General features: G+C 30.9%; 3 protein-coding genes across 4 annotated transcripts; 2 read left to right on the top strand and 1 right to left on the bottom strand.

The window, feature by feature from the left end:
• LOC109349747 (protein PLANT CADMIUM RESISTANCE 2-like) lies at positions 1,937-4,394 on the top strand. Its single transcript, XM_019590687.1, has 4 exons — positions 1,937-2,186; positions 2,575-2,646; positions 2,973-3,185; positions 4,158-4,394. Exons 1-4 carry the CDS (start codon positions 1,997-1,999, stop codon positions 4,226-4,228), a joined length of 546 nt encoding a protein of 181 aa, XP_019446232.1. The 5' UTR covers positions 1,937-1,996; the 3' UTR covers positions 4,229-4,394.
• On the top strand, positions 9,350-11,418 carry LOC109349748 (dynein light chain 1, cytoplasmic-like). Its single transcript, XM_019590689.1, has 2 exons — positions 9,350-9,839; positions 11,109-11,418. Exons 1-2 carry the CDS (start codon positions 9,594-9,596, stop codon positions 11,262-11,264), a joined length of 402 nt encoding a protein of 133 aa, XP_019446234.1. The 5' UTR covers positions 9,350-9,593; the 3' UTR covers positions 11,265-11,418.
• On the bottom strand, positions 12,910-17,947 carry LOC109349744 (glucan endo-1,3-beta-glucosidase 3-like). Of its 2 annotated transcripts, XM_019590679.1 has the most exons (6): positions 17,656-17,947; positions 14,840-15,312; positions 14,056-14,755; positions 13,616-13,643; positions 13,326-13,484; positions 12,910-13,149 (listed from the first exon to the last, which is right to left on the bottom strand). In XM_019590679.1, exons 1-5 carry the CDS (start codon positions 17,735-17,737, stop codon positions 13,331-13,333), a joined length of 1,437 nt encoding a protein of 478 aa, XP_019446224.1. In that variant the 5' UTR covers positions 17,738-17,947; the 3' UTR covers positions 12,910-13,149; positions 13,326-13,330. The 2 variants fall into 2 exon arrangements, with proteins under 2 accessions (XP_019446224.1, XP_019446222.1); XM_019590677.1 differs by having other exon boundaries at positions 14,056-15,312.

Here is an 18,170-nt window from a genome sequence, read left to right as displayed (position 1 = left end):
CGGTGGTTGTTGATGGAATTCTCCATTTTGGAAAGCATTTCTAATTGCTCCCCCCACATCATCACCCACAATATTCTAATAATATTTATAACAAAAATTGATGGGGAAGGCTTATTTAAAATGATTAAAGCTCTTTTAAGTATGAAGTGAGAAAGAGTATACATATCCCCATCTAATTAGTTAAAATGTATGAAGATATTAACTCATTTTATCTAATTAAGGATGAATACATACTTTCTTTCTTAAATCACATTGAGTTAATCACCTTATTAATTATAAAGTTATATAACATTGAAAAATGCTTTATTAATGTAAAACTATTTTATATTTTTAACATATTATATAACTTATTTCAATTATCTTAGCATCGCTTACATTGATATATGAGGTATCTCAATGGGTACCAAATCAACTAGTTAAAAAATATTTTTCTACGTAAATATAGATTAACTCTCGAGATTCTTAAAGGTTAAAAGAAAAATATATTCAAAGGTTATTACAGCTAACCTTTCTGTTACAGGAAAGATGGAGGCATGATTTGATCTCAAATATTTTACTAGAAGTTGTTGAACAATAAATAGTTGAACCTATTTCATAGTTTCCCATATACATTTATCCAAAGTTTGCACTCACATGCAACTCCAACCATATATATATCATGTCATAAATTTTGTGGTACTTCATGTAACACCACAAGTACTATAACAAGCAATTAACATTTAAGTATGTATCCACAAGTCTTAGACCAAGCAAAGCCACCACCGTGCAATGAGGCTGCCGACACCAACATTCCGACGAGCTACAGCAGTACTGCAACACCTTACTTCTCCTCCGATTCCAACTATCAACCACCACCACCACCACAACGTATACCTCAGGTCGAATGGTCCACTGGCCTCTGTGACTGCTTCTCTGACTTACAAAATTGTAAGCCCACTCTGACCCTCCCCTTCAATCCACATCATATGGTTTTACATATCCAGAATTATATAAGTAATCAAAGCATATAATGGCTCAAACACATATTAGCTAATCAATTTTCAAGGCTCTATCTCAAAACCAATTGGTAATGAAAGGAGTAACACAATATGTATTTAAATCATTCTCGGGATAATGAGGTAGGCGATATGAGGCTTACTTTCCAACATGTTTCTCCATATAAGTCTGTCAGACCAGGCGAAAGGTTACCTTTGACCCATAACTAAAGGGTATCTGTTGGCACATGACAAACGAAAATAAGTTAGGCTCTGACTCTAATATCATGTTAAGGTTTTATCTCAAAACCAATGTGCAATGAAAAGAGTAGCCCAACATTTATTTAAATCATTATCAAGACAATGAGGTAGACGATGTGCGACTTACTTTATAACATTATATACTTTTACTTACTCAACACTCATTCAAGAAAATAAAAAAGTGGTATAAAAGATAAAATAGATAAGTTAATCACATATTAATTAATCATAATAAGTTATATATAATAATTACTCACCAATTAGCTAAATTGGAAGCTGCATTGCCAAAATAAGGCTAACTCAACTAACTTTGGTAAGTATTTATTTTTCAAGCATCTCTTGATTTTCAAACAAAATTCACAAGTTTAATTTAGAACGAAAAGATGTTGAAATCTCTCTACCATTATTGTTCTCTTAAATTGTGTTTATCGAAAAATGAATTTAAAGCTACAAAAATATAAAGGTCCTTGAACCATTCCACACACTCACAAAGTTCTTCTTATAAATTGAATAGTATGCATCTATCATTAAATTAAAATGAATTTAAGGCTACAAAATTGAAAACTTAAAAGTATGCTTCTACCAATGACTTGCATTGTTACACGTCAATTACAATGGTCCTTGAACCATTCCACACGCTCACAAAATTCTTCTCATAAATTGATGAGCCATCCCACATCATATCATATCATACTATACCCCTCCATCTCCATATTCATTTCCATTACCAAATTATTTGCAAACATATTTCTACTATTGTCATGTATCAACAAACCAAAGATTATGCATACCCACCACACAATCAACCCACTGCCCCCGGGTACCCGGTGAGTTACAGCGGCAACCACCCCTCGGTTCCGCCGCCGTATACATCAGCACCACCTCCCCAGTTTAAAGTTATATCTGATTGGTCTACCGGCCTTTGTGATTGTTTTTCGGACTGCCATAGTTGTAAGCCCCTCATTTAGGTTTATCTAATACATATGATGTTTAATGTACATCAATATAGACCATTGAATATTCAATGATGAATGATTGAGATCATTATAATCAGTAAATATTTGAATTTAGTCTAGATTCATACCTATTAAATTATAAAATGTGAACTTTACATTAGAGCTTTGCCCCCTCATCATATACAAAATTTTAATTAACGATGTGCTGTTTTGATAAAGGGATAAGTACTTACTAGTTACTACTATGCTAACCAAATATTAAAAATGTGTACATTATTAACTTAGGTAACAAAATTGGCGAAGTTAATTACAAAGTTGCTAGCTAGGCTATGTATATGTTATATGTTGCTTTTGATAATAAATTAATGTTTAATTTGTTTCAGGTTGCTTAACGTTATGGTGTCCATGTGTCACATTTGGTCGAGTTGCAGAGATAGTTGATAAAGGATCAACTTGTAAGAAACTGATCCTTTGAACGTGTGCTAGATCAATTCAATTATTTTATGCATATATGAATATGACAACTTGGGAAATTCACATCATGGGTTGTTTGTTTGTGAACAATGAATCTATGCACTATTTCAGTAAAAGGATTTATATATAGTTAATGTATCATTTATTGTTCATTTGTATTATTTTTCTGAAGAATTTATGATAATTAAATATAAATAATATATTATGTATTGACAGTATATAAAACTTTTATACCATTGATATATACATTTTTTATCTCTAATGTTAATTTATTAACTTTTATTATTTAATTTATGAATAATTGCAGCATGTGGTGCTAGTGGGGCACTATATACAGTGATTTCATATTTGACTGGTTGTGGTTGTTTATATTCTTGCTTCTATCGCACCAAGATGAGAAAGCAATACATGTTGAAGGAGAGTCCTTGTTGTGATTGTTGTGTTCATTGTTTTTGTGAGACATGTTCCTTGTGTCAAGAATATCGTGAGCTTAAAAATCGTGGATTTGACATGGTCGCAGGTATATATATGAACTATTCACTATTAGCATTTCTCTATGTCATTGCCTTCTATTTTTGTTTTTTTACATAAAAAATGATTTTTTATTTTAGCTGGATATGTCTTATATATTTTATTTAAATATATTATGTCTTAACTATAATCTGATTTTTTTTTGTTGCATGCATGATTTTTAATTGGGCTCTATTCTGACTAATGTCTTCAATAAATATAGTGCATAATCAGTGTTGTTTAGTTAATCACTTTACTACTCTATTAGTATATTTCTTCACCAAAGAACTCCATTAATATTTTATTCTCGTATGTGAATCATTGTCTTTTTAAAAATCAGTTCAATTAATAGAGGTGTTGTGGAATATGAAGTGTGAAACTGAAAAAATCAAATTCTAAAAATTGCACTCTCATCTCAAGAAGTTTTTTCTACCCTCTCCCTTAAAAAGAAAAAATTACATAATAAAAAATAATATGTAGAAATACTTTATCTCTCTTCCTAGAAATAAAATCTTCCAAAAATCGTAGTTCATTACTTGCATTATGAAACATGAAAAAGAAACAAAGACGTGAAAAAAAACAAAGAATAAAATGACATAATGAAACATTATTACTCTTTACATATATTGTGATAATATTTTTACCCTTAAATATATCTGAACTCTCCGGTACTTTTTGTGAACTCTTGGGATGGACATTTCTAAACTTCTAATTAATCATCAGAATATTCATTTAGCCTTTGAAATTCCCAAAAAAGTGAGCAATCAAAATAATGAAAAGGGTAAAGCTAATCACCATAGACATAAAGTTTTCTTAGAAATAATTTATGCATAGTCGGTCTAAATTTTTTTAGATTATTACCTTATCTAACATTCATTTGTATTATTTTACTTAATATTAATAATAATTAATATATGAATAAGGTGAGAAAACTATTAAAATATCAGTCCATAAACTATTTTCTGAATTGTTTATTTTATAGGGTGGGATGCAAATGTTGAAATGAACCGGGGAGTACCCATGGCTCCAACATATGAACACATGACCCGTTGAAGTGAGAATCAATGTGAATAACACAACACACGAATTTACATGTCCACCATATGCTTGCATTAGATTATCATGATGAATAGTATTATTGTATGGGTTAATGCTATTTTGTTGGAACTAATTAATGTTACATGTTCTGAAATAATAATAAAATATTGCTACGTTTCTTCACGCGTTATTACAATGCATGTAGAATTTCCTAGGTATGATGCAAGTTTTACCTTCCTTTTGTATATTTATATAATTACATTAGACTATAAGAGCCACCGTGATGATTCGAATATTAGTTTGTACTCATACTAGTCCTTAATAAACTGTACTATTGTATAAATATAGTCGAGAATCATTATTTAAAAAAAGGTCAATAAATTTTTTATTATCAATATTCAATTATTCATTATCCTCCACAAGAGCTGGTCATTTACGTTGAGAGTAAATTAAAGAATCTATAAGAATATTTTTTATAGCATGATTTTTAAGATTAATTCAAAGTTATGACTATATACCTAGTCAACATTACGTATTCTTTTGCACTTGGTAAACATCAAGGAATTAAAGTAATCTATTCTAATAAAAAAAATGATCTGAACAATTATTTAATAATTTAGTACACGGTATAGAATAGATTTTGCAGCTTGAAATTGAATTGTGTTTTTTCAAAATTAATTGTATTTAGTTCTCTTAAATTAATCTTTAATATAATCATGTAAAAATTGATCTCTAATTATTTAATAAACATGTGTTCTTTTCCGAAGATGTGAATAACTTAAAAGTTATGTATTAATAGGCATTAACTATACTTGTTACAAATATGCTTGCTTATATATGTTAGAATGTTACATATATAAATGAGAAGGGTTTTTATAGGATTTTCACATGGGTAAAATCAGGTGTCGTATCCTACCCAAACTTCTGGCAATCTGCCACAAAACTTTAGCTTCTGCGTTTAGTATTTGGGCTTTGATAATTTGACCCAAAATTATTTGGACTTTAACTATTAGACCCAAAAGCTAACTTTTCGATTTAGGCCCATAAAGATTCTATACCATTTTATCTGTCTATATTATTTCCTTTGTATTACTTTTTTTTTGAAGAGTCAATAATAATTAAAATAAATCAAACATTATTGCAGGTGCATGCATACATTCTGTTATGATTAGAAAATGCAAAATAAAAAGAGAGAGTGAAAAATTATGTTGATATAAGAATGTGTATTGAATATATTGCTTATCTAATAATTTAGTGTAAAATCTATACATTGTCAATATAAAGATTTATATATATACACCATCTCATGCACCATTTATTTTGATTATTTTTTCGAAGTGTCAAAAATTATTAAATATCAATAATGAATATGCAGTGACAATATATAAAACTCATACACTGTTAGTTCTTTTTCTCTTAACATTTTTTTTGGAGTTGCTAGAATGACATGAAATATTAATTGAATTGATTATAAGTTATACACAAATATCTATCTATATCTATATCTATACTTCTATACTATATATAAAGCCAAAACTTGAAATAACTTCCCTCATGGTGTAATTTTCATTTCCTATATTACCCTTAATATTATTTAATTTTTACAAAAAAACTATATTATCCTAAGCAACTACCACCAATACATTAATTAATCACATATCTCACCTTAAATTAAACATTATCATAAACACAAAAAAAATATAATATAAAATACACCGAACACAACAAAATACATTTTAATTCACAAAAATGAAATATATAAAAATTGAATATGTAGTATCACACAATATTCGCCGACAGACACAAAGTGCCTGTACACACTAGTATAGAAGAATGTAAAAAGTTATGCAAAACTCATTTAAGTAATTTATTCGGATGACAGTTATGTACGAATGATGAGTTCTTTATATATGAAAGAATATTTATTATTATATAAACAAATTGTAGTGAAGCTAGCGAAAAGACAAAGACTAGGATGAAGACATATGTATATAAAGATAACCAATAAAATATTTTCGATACATTATAAATTTGATTTAATTATAAATGATAACACAAAAATTATAAATATATTTATCTTTAAATATGAGATGTTATATGTGTTTTCATGCGAGTTTTCCTTGTAGCTAGAAATCAGTGTTGTAAAAACCAGTTCGTGTCGGTCGGTTCAACCAAAACCAATTATACTGGTCAAAACCAACCAAAACCTATAAAAACCAGTTATATTGGCTGATTTACAATTGGATCGTACCGTAACGTTATATCAGACAGTTTTTATTTAAAATTAATTTTTTAATGAAATTGAAAAATTATTGATTTTTTAAGATTATCATTAATACATTATATAGTATATCTAACTTCGGTAGTATACAATTTAACCAATAAATCATCGACTGAATTGTTATATCAACTACCTTAATTGATTTGATGATGAGTATGAATAAAATAGGGTGAATAATCCCATGCCCCCAGTAAACAACTATCATATTTCATAGATAACCTAACCGCCCCATAACTTCATGGAGATTGCAGAATTACAAATTTGTGGCAATAAACGAATCTTGGACCAAATTATTATATGGTAATATAATCATTCTGTGTCTGTATAGGAAACTTCTACTTTGACTAAATCCACGGCAACTGTGCTAGACATGTTTCCTCTTTTCAGGTTTTGTCAATATATAGCAAAGTAAAAGTGAAATTGTTTTGAAAATTATTGCTCAAATGAAAAAAGCAAAAGTGATAGAATGATTGATTTTTAAACCATTGTATAAAGTAAAGCCATTGCATAATTTGCAGCAATAATAACTGCTAAAGTTGAGCAACTGTGTATAATATATACAGTATGCTATGGAGGACAAGGATCATATAAAATCTTTCAAGCATAGAAAAAAGATGGAAGAAAACCAGATTTATAAACAAGTGGTCCCTGCTATAAGGGTCATGCTAATCCATTTAAATTGGTCACTGCAAAAGCATAGGAATTCACATTTGGATTTTGGAATATGAAAGTTTGCATGAATAAATATATGTGGCCGGGTCTAACATGACTTTAGCATTAGATTAGAATAACATGAAATTAACTCACCTGAAAAATTAACACATATTAAATAGAAAAATATATATATATCCTGACAGTGTATTTTATATATTATAACTACATCATCTGTTATTAATATTTAAATATTATTGATTCCTCAAGAGAAGTAATATAAATGAATGATAGATGAAAGTATTAATTATGTATAAATATTTGCACTTGTGGTGCATATCACACTATATTAAATATAATGTAACACCAAATATCCCAATATGATGTATTAACTTATATGAGAGGATGTGAGAGAAGGAAATATAGAAAACTGAATGACAAATTAAAATAACCCTTCACCATCTTCTGAAGTACTAACAAAGATATATAGTCACATTTTTTTACTTTTTATTGCTCACTTAATTTAACCTCTCTTGTTTTTTTGTGAAGTACAGCTGTTTTAGCATTTCAAAAGTCTTCTTAGCTTTAACCAATGGCCTCAACCTATAGACAAAGAAAGCCAAAAGGAAGAGATGCATGCATTAAAAGAAACAACTGAACTCAACTCTAAAAGACTAAAACCCATGCCAAACCCAACAAAGCCACTACACTACAAATGTTTGAGGCACCTTAGATTCTACAGTTCATTTACTTAGAGTGTAATTATCTAAATAATAAGTTATGAAATATTAAATAAAATGTTCATGGCCAGTGACTAAGAGCACTTGTCCAAGAATCAACTAAAAGTTTTTGATGAAAAATTAACTGTATCACTTCTCAATTTATCAAATATACATAATTTTCCAATAAAAGATAAGGATTCTTAATTCCTTAATTGATATCTTTAGGAAATGTTAACATTTCTATGGTAATACTGTAGTAGATATTAATTTAGAGAAAATGATATATAGACCGACGAGATTTTTATATATCATTGCATCATTCATATTTTAATATTGTTTGACTTTAAAATAAAAGTAATATAAATGAATGATAGATGATGCATTAACCGTGTATAAATCTTTACAGAGTGTCGGTATATAGATATTACACTCATTAATTTATATTATATAAGTATATACGAATAAGAGATGGAATATGATATACACTAGCAGTGTAAGTGTTTTTTACATTGTCAGCAAATCACTCACCATTGATTTGTTAATTATCATCGACTCTCAAATAAAAAATAATATAAATTTAAACTACCAATGCATAGATTTTATAAGAGTTAACCCTTAGGGTTTACATGCCACCAATGGGTATATAGTTCATTTGAATTTATGGTTCATCAATTTTTCGTACTCGATATGACAAATTTGTTATCATCGTTAGAGAAATACTTGTATGAAGATATATGTATATGAAGATAATCAATAAAATATTGCTAATACATTAAAAATTTAATTGTAATTAAAATTTTGTCATAAATAATAGTTTCAAAAAATATAAATATATGTATCTCTAAATACGACGAGACTATGTTTTATGCAAGTTTTTCATTTGATTCTATTCACAAATTTCTTTTTTACATTTATGGAGACACGTTCCCTATAAATCCAGGTTAGGTATCCCCCTAATCAAAGCTTATATGTAAAAGAAATACTTTCTATAAGTATATGTACAACAACTTAACTAATGCTTAATCTCAATAAACTTGGTGGACAACGTAAATATAAGGATTTAATACCTATATATATCGACAATATAAGTATTTTTATACTATCAACAAATTATTATCATTTATATATTAATTATTATTATCTTTCAAACAAAATTAATATAAATCAATGGTGAATGCTAGATTCAGAGTATAAAAATCTTAAGACGAATGGTACATAAATTTTAAACTCTAAATCTAATGACTACATAACATATATCTTGTTTCTAGATATAGTATCTATACAATGTCAGTATAAAAATTATATAATATATCATTCATCATTTATTTATATTACTTATGATTAAATATGTATAATAAATGAATAGAGTAACAATTCACGAGAAATGAATATAGTTTTTTTGTTCACATGTCCAAACTAGTATAGTCACAATTATTATCCTTTTCTACAAGTATTGTATGATATTATTTTTCACATTAGAAATGGCATCTCTATGTTTCCATCTTAGTCTTCTCTTTCCCAACCATATCCCACTACACATTCTCTCTCTTCCTTTTGTTTCACTTCTTTCGGTCCCTTCCAAAGGCAATGCAGTGCAAAACATATTTGACATTGCTTTAACCAGATTGGTGGTGGTGTCCACAACCTGATACAGAACAAAAGCTACCTATAGTTCAAGAGAAGAAAGAAAACCAAATCACTGAGTAATGAGAAGGAGTTAGAGAAAATGGAAGGAGCAGAGTTGGAGTTAGAGAGAAGAAGCAATTTTCTTAAAGGTCTAATACAGAAGAAAAAATCCATAGAGCAAAAAGAAGAGAAGCATGAGAATCTTCACATGAATAATATTAGTGTTAGAGCTTGTGATATGCCTATACCATTGCAGAACCGTGCCTTTAGTTTTGCACGTGACATTCTTCATTCTATGCCTCCTAACAAGCTTGATAGTAAACATCTTGCATTGGCCCTAAAAAAGGTTACTTTTTTTATTTATTTATTAGCATTTTTCATATATTTCAATGTTGTCTTGGGAACTTTATTTATCAAAGTTGTTTCTGGGTTTTATTTTTAGCATATAGTATATGATGTCTGAATGGCTAAATTGGAAGCTTTTGGATCTGGATGACTTTTAAGGTTATGTTTTTTGGGTTATAAGTTTTATATGCAGATTTTGATTTTGGGTTTTGAAATTTTTGTCAGTTGATTGAACATGTTTTGAATGTGTGTAATTGGTTACTAGTTTTACTCTGTTGGATATAATTGAGCTTTTAAATATACTTAACTCCCTGTTTGATTTAATTATACTCAGCATTCCTGATTTTTTGTTTTCTTTTCTGTTTCAAAAGATACACTATGCTCCTGTTATGGAGATAAGTGCAATAACAATCATTTACCTGCAAGTATAATCATAACATAAAACTGAAAAGAGATTGGTATAATTCTTCATGGTTAGTACATGTTTGTAAAGTACATGATTTAATTTGTTTTTGTTTGGTTGAGTTAATGTTTATAAATGATCTTTTGATGTTTACAAATACTACTTTCATATTTTCTTGTGCAAAATCTGTTTATAGAGTTTCACGCTGAAAGAGTTGTCTTTCTAGATTCAGTTAATTAGTTAATCAAGAGAGAATGTTTTCAATTGCAAACTTATGTTTGAAATTTCATTTTACACATCCTTTATACATTTACTCACCCCTGCCATATATTACTCTTAAATGTTCATTATCCTCAAGATTTCCAAATAAGGCACACCCTTCTGTTCTCCAAGTAAAACAATAAATGGTTGTGGATAATATTCTAGTTTAACTGGAAAAGACTTAAAGTTTCAATAAAATGATATAAATTTGGGTAACCATCCCTTATTTATGGTGCCTCTGTGATCCACTAAAGATGTTATGAACCGTGGTGATCCATGTCAAACAATAAATATTCTAGCATGACTTCTCCATGAAATGTTGGCAAAAGCCAGAAAAGTATGTGTATAAGTTCATTAGTTGTCAATATTAATGAATATATGTGGCTTGGTTGTGGATAATATTGCATGGTCCCTTATTTCATTGATAGGTGGGGGACTTCATGGTTGGTAAATGGTATTAAAATTGCATGGTTGGGGATAAGATTATCTTTTTTTGTTTCCTCTTGAGAAATGTATATTTTTGAGCTTATTTCTCTCATTGCTCATTTCTGAATAGAAAGTGTCTTTGATGGTAATAATTGACCCCTTTATTTGTGAATCTTGCAGGAATTTGATTCTTCATATGGTCCAGCCTGGCATTGCATTGTTGGTACTAGCTTTGGATCCTATGTTACTCATTCTCTTGGAGGTTTCTTGTATTTTTCAATTGGCAAGGTTTATATCCTTCTCTTCAAGACAGCTGTTGAACCATTAGACCATTGATAAATTCCACAAATTTGGGTTATATGCATGTTTCTTTGGGAAATTAAATTTTAAAATTTCAAACCAATTGATATGTAAAATTAAAAGTTGAAAATTTCAAAGACATCTGTATCATGTGATGTGTTTAATGGAATCCAGTTTGGAATTTTGTAGTTTATAATTTGTTGTGAGCTGTGACTTAGGTTCAGCTCAGAAGAAGAAAGTTTCACAGAAGTTTCAATAAAAAAAAGCGGTACAGTATATGAGACTTCTACTTAATAAGATACGGGGAGGGTAGATATATGCCGAGAGTGCAAACATGCATATTAAGATGTCATTGGTTCTCCATTGGGCTGCATTTATGGCTGATATTGGTGGTCTTTGTCTAATTAGGCCAATTGATATCATTTAAGCATTCTTCAAGTAATATAGTAGTAGCTTAACTTTGCTTGTTGGAATGGACCTAGGGCGGAATACCATGTGCTGAATTTTAACTTCAAATTTAGAGATCACTTAGCCAAAGAGATTTTGATATTATATCATGAAACAAAATTTTCAAAAGCTTAAACAGATATAACTTCATTACATCTATGATGCTTAAATCATAATTTGTTCTTTGAATTCGGCACGTTGATAAATCTGGTCCTTAACATTATGGTAAAGCAAATTTAATCTCTGACTTGACCCTGAAATTTGGTTAACTCAATCAGTCTGGTACCCAAATTTTGATCCAATCGGTTTCTTTGGTCTTGGCAAAGATGCAACTTTTCACTTTAGATTTCATTTTTTCAAATGTTTAAATGATCATTTTGATCGTGGTTTACCATATAAGTATCAAGTTGACAGTTAATGTCTCACATGAGATACTTTATTAGATTTAACTAACATTGAGTTAGGGATTAAATTGACTAATGACTATAGTAAATTTGTTTATTCAACATCAGAGGCTAAACTAAACTGATTGTGCTTCCAATTTAAGAGATCAAACTACTATTTTACTCTATCTCTAATAGTGTATATATGTTGAAAACCAAATTTAGATCTTCTAAATGTGCAAGGGAAGAAACTGAATACATACAATTACAAGAGGAAACAGAATAGGCTTTGCTATGATAAAACAGTTAGCATCATTCAAGGCAGTGAAAATACATTGGAACATGCTACCAGCATAATAGGATTGGAGTGTTGTCTTATATCTTCTTTCACTATGCCAAGGAAGCCATTGCTTAAACATCTTAAGGATAAACAATCTACAACATACAGAAGAAGCATCTTGACATGCATGCCTTATACCTCAAGAATCAGTCACTAGAGGAGCAGGAAAGACAGCGACCTATTTACTATCGTAAACGCGGTAACTTCTCAGTATTTGAAAATGAGTGGATTATCGATTTGGAGATATGTCGTAAGCGCTTTAAGGTAAGGGTGGGTTTATGACTACCGAAAAGGTGAGTACAACAAGAGTGAATGTAGGGGATGTAGTTTTTGTATTCCATGATGTGAAAACTATAGTAGATGCATTAGATCCAAGAAATGGAAGTGTGTTCCTGTGCAGCTACATTGTGCATTGATTGTTGGTTACAGGAATTTCCCAAATCAAACATTGCAATAGATGCAGGAGAATCTGATATAGAAAAATTCCAATTCAAAGAACACAATTGTGATATTTAGAAGGAAGAAAAATACAAACTCTAATAAGGTTACAGTAATGATGTCAAATAATTCCTCTAGTTAGTTTGTACAAAACTCAATGGACAATATGCAAAATTGCAAATATACATTTTGATCTACCTTGCCACCCTTTAAGTTCTCTACAAGAGGAACACAAGGTTAGGTGCACCTCATAAGGCAGATGAAGAGCATCTCTCCATAAATTATATTCCAATGATGAACAGGAAAAGTGGCTAGTTTTACATGACAATAACAACAATAATAGCTTTATCCTACTAAGTGGAGTCGGGTGGATCGAATGACAGCATAACGCTTTATCATATTGACAAAAAATTGATCCCTAAATCTTTCTTTATCATTTTACCTATGGTTTTTCTTGGCCTCCCTCTTTCATTGTACTATTACACGTTATAGTTTTACATGACAAGTGCACTAAGAAATAAAACAACTAGTATCAGCGAGCTTGTGAAAGATCCACCTTTGTAGTAGTATTGTGAGAAGCAGCCTGAACTTGAGGAGTTAGATGGGGCCAATAATGTGCCATTTATTCTGGTGCCATTTTTACCATTGCTGCAGTGCACAGATATGCAACCAAAAAAATCAAATAATGAATAAGAACACTTGGCAGAAACAATGTCAGGGAAAACATATAATCGGGAAACAATATCAATGAGAACAACGACATAGGCTAGTGATCATACCTTCCTGGGAATATACAAGAACCATGACCTGTAATATAAAAAATATCAGTTATTAAGATGCCATGAAATCTTAAATTGAAAATTGATAACGAGACATTGTGAGGCATAAAAAGAGTTAGCCAACATAAAAAGGCAATTACTAAGATTCCTACATCAATGTCTAAGCTAATGATTAGACTACAATAATAATTTTCAAATTGAAGGTACCAAAATAGTAGATATAGGGGACTAAAGGTGTAGTTAAGCCTAAAACAAATTTCATCTCAACTCATCTTGTAAGTCTAGGGAAACCCTTGTTAATATGTTAGGTGCACATGAGTGCAAAAATGCATATTCCCTTTCTATTCTATAGTTATGGTGTCGTGCTGGATTTACCGATAAATGCATACATATTTTTGTAGCCAACTGTGATATATGTGTGTGTGTGTGTAATGCCTTACTTGGGTCTGTGGTTGTTATGGTGGCAACCCCTTTGAAATCACAAGTCCCAGCAGATTTAGCCATCTTCTGATAATAGGCATTGAAAGCATATGCGGCGTGTGCAACTACATTATTTGGTTCATAACATGGTTGACCCTGCAGCAAAGGTGAACAATCCACCTTCCCTGGTCCACAAGCCCAATCAAGTGCTGCCTGTAGCATCTTTGGGTCATCATTACTCTTCGTGACACAAAATGTTTGGTTTGTTGTGTCATTTGCGAATAAAGTACCAGCGCCAGTCAAGTGTAAGGTATACACTGGTTCTCCATTAGCATAAAATAGTCCCCAGTTCTTCTCAGATTCTGGACCTGATCTTAAGTCTTCATTATAAAGCTCATAAATATACGTACTGACTGCGATTCCAGGATGTTTAGGCGTTCCGGTATTATTAAGGACATGTTTGATCAAGTTGCTGTTGTAAGTGTTAGCATTATCGACAGTTGCATCTGGCTCACTTGAGTCACCTTTGGAGGGCCATCCTGTCTCAGTCACCACAATAGGGATATTGGTGAAGTTCAAATCAGACATTGCAAAATAAGCAGCATCAACAACAGCATCAAAAACATTAGTATAATGCAGGAGAGTGTTGGAATCGACAGCTTCCTTATTCGGAGGTAGTTGGCGGAATAAAGCATAATCCAGTGGGATGCGACCGTCTGACTGCATGTAATCATAGTATGGATATACATTGAGCATAAAATATGAACCTGTTGATTGCAAAAATTTAAGCAAAGGGACCGTGACCTGTTGATTCCAAGTACGATTGAAATTTGCCTGGGAGGGTGGGAAAGAGCCAACGATGATAGAGGAAGAGTACGGAGTAGAGACTTTGATTTTCTGATCTAGATTAGCAGCCACAAGAGCTGATTGAATGAATTTTAAGGCAGAGACTAGAACTGGTGCTGCATTTGCGAGGGTAGTTAGGACATCAGATCCAACAGCTATGGAGGTAATGTTGGTAGCTGGTACATGAGCTATGACATTTCTATTAACCCAATTTGCTGCAGTGGCATTGGACTGACCAATGCCAAGTAACTGGTCATTAGGAACAGAAATAGTCACACTGATTCCGGTCTTGGCTAGTGCAAGAAGCAAGGCTTGGTTAGCGTCGAAGAGTCGGATATGTTGAATACTTTGAGCCTTAAGGAGGGCCACAATATCTTTTGGACTTGGCATGTTTGAGACATCTGGACCAATGTTGATACCAATAAAAGCATCTGCAGAAAGAAAAGAAAGTGCCTAAAAATGAAGGATTGCTCATTTTAACAAGAGAGATTCAAAATGACCATATGTAGTTGGTCATATACAGTAAATGGGATAGAAGAAATAATGAAAATTCAGAAACATCCACAAAAGGTAGACAAAGGAGGAACAATGAATATTTATATAGGTGGCAGCATATCTGAACATGGAAAAGAATATGTAACTTGGTGATACTGAGTTACTTGCGACAATAATGTGGCACATTACGGAAATCAGTTAAATGCACTGAATTTTCAGCAAACAATTACTAAACAAACATTCAGAAACAAAATAAAAGTACTACTGGGACATGGAGCAAAAAATTAAATTTAAGATTCTTTATCTACAATTTATATACCCCTTTTCGGATCCTAGATTTGAGTCTTAAAATTCTCATAAAATCAGATTGAGGATAGAGTTTCAAATTGTAATGAGACTAACAGCCAGTCTGTAAAATTATTATGTATGCCACAACTTAAACATGAAAACATGGAATCCAAATAATGGTATACATTTTTTGTTGAGAAAAATATGATTCAATTAAGTCGTCAAATCTTCATCGAATGGCTCACCTAAGTTACACATTTTCAAAGTCACTCAATCCTTTCTAGAAAGGAGAGATTGGGAATGATCACTATCTGACATTGATAAGTTAGGTCTACAATTTTATATACCTGTCTTGTGAAGACATAGTCTATAGCATTCAGTACTTGTAGTAGTGTTCAGCTCCACCAGTTGCAGAATATGTCATAACATAAAATGTATGAAAAATATATTCATAAAAATGGGTGTTATTAACCCTACTTTCACAGATCCTAAGTCAAATTCTGGGTTGCAACATAGTTAAAATCAGGATTATGTACATCATACTCTCATGTATGACAAGGATAGATGGCCAAACTGTTCATCTAGCTGGTGGAGTTCCATATTCCATAGATGCAATCAAATTGGCAGTGGCCCATTTAATAATTCATTTTTTTACCATGAAACATGATAAAACTCACTCAGCTTTTTCTACCTGTCACCCCATGTGTTTCTTGTTCTTATGTGTAAGGTAGGATCCTAGGAGACATGCATTTAGCTAAAAGAAGTGTAATATACTCAAATGATAGCATCTCTTTTCTTTATACTAATTGATTGGCTACACATCAGATTACCAGAAGCAATTGCTTATTTTCAAGAAACAATTGATTATTTTGATTTTAACCAAACACAATTAGCTTCTTCTTTCACCAAAGTCTATAGAAAGTTAATCACTTATTTGGACAATCAAAATCACATTTTTTTCAAGCTTAAAGAAATGGGGCCCATGCAACACATGCAAGAGATTCACTTCAGTATATGCTTAATTCTCTTGGCAAATGATTTTCTCCTGCTGTTAAATAACATGAATCATGTTAGAGAAAGAATCACACAAATTCTCATGTAGTCCAATAACAATTGGCTTAATTTCTCAAATAAGGGCATTTTAGTCCAATAACAATTTCTATGAAAATGCAGTTATTGCAAACTGCAAAGTAACTCTTAGATGAGCTGGGATGCAACAAGATTGTTACCACAATTCTACTAAAGACAAGAAAGGACACATCTTATCATAAATCATAGATTCTGTACAAAGGGAAAGATTTTCTCACTAGAAAGAAAGAAGAAAGAAGAAAGAAGAAAAAAGAGAAAAAAACTTCAACTTTATTCAGAAAAAATTAAAATAAAATAAAATGCCCATTTCTATACCCAAAAACAATAATATAAAAAACCCATTTAGACCAACCAACCAACCGGTCATAAATTTTCTCATTCTCTGCATTTTTATGTTTCTTGCAGTGACATTATGACCTTAATCTCAATCCTATTTCTCTTTCCTAACTCATGAGTTATGAAGTACTAGGTTTCGGCTCTAGGAAAATATTATTAATTGCTAAAATTCTGTCATCACAAAAAAAAAGACACCACCTTATTATGTTAGAATCCAAGAACATTGAGAATTGCTAGTATTAGATAAATTACTAATATTGTTTATTGTTCACTCACCAAAAATTAAATGCAACCGAAATATGGAAAACAAACATTAAGATGCATTGGTCATTAATTATTAATACAAGGATAACCACATAAAATAAGATATTAAGATGAGACCAATGGCACTTTGATTCTTTGAATGAAGTTATCTAAAAAAGAAAACGAAAATGAGAGACCCAAGAAAAGCAAGCATTAAACAATGTAAGTAAAAATAATCAAAGCAAAAACTCAGTGTAAGTAAGGGACATGAAATGTTCAAATTAATAGAGATGAAAATGAAAGAAAGGAAAGAAGAAAGGTACCTCCAGAAGCAGCAGCAGAAGAAGAAACAGATAGTGGTAAAATGGAAAATGACATGAGCAGAAGCATTAGCAGCATGTCCATGAAAACTCTCACTTAAAAGAACCACTAACTATGCAACTGCAACATAAATAAAGAACACTGCATTCACTGTAAATTTCGAAGAAAACCCAGAACACAGAAAAAGATGGTGAAGTAAAGAAGAGAGGTAGCTAGAAAATTTGGGATTTTTGAGGTTGAGTGAGGGGAAAAGCAAATGAAAGTTTGCTCCTTTTGAGAGGAGAGAGAGAGAGTGAGGGGAAAAGGTACTTATAGTGAATGTTAATCAACCTAGCTTTTTAATCTGAACTCAAACTTCACTCCAAAACTTAACTAAATATAATTTTTCAAATATAGTCTTATTAATACTACTTACTATTATCAATATATAATTTTACAAATGAAAATTTATATGTGAATGTTTTATTAATCACTTAATATATGTATATATGATAAAAAATCAAAGAATCAATAATAT

The sequence above is a fragment of the Lupinus angustifolius genome, chromosome LG06 (assembly GCF_001865875.1).
Source record: "Lupinus angustifolius cultivar Tanjil chromosome LG06, LupAngTanjil_v1.0, whole genome shotgun sequence".
NCBI lineage: Eukaryota > Viridiplantae > Streptophyta > Magnoliopsida > Fabales > Fabaceae > Lupinus > Lupinus angustifolius.
This window is presented reverse-complemented; position numbering and strand designations above follow the sequence as displayed.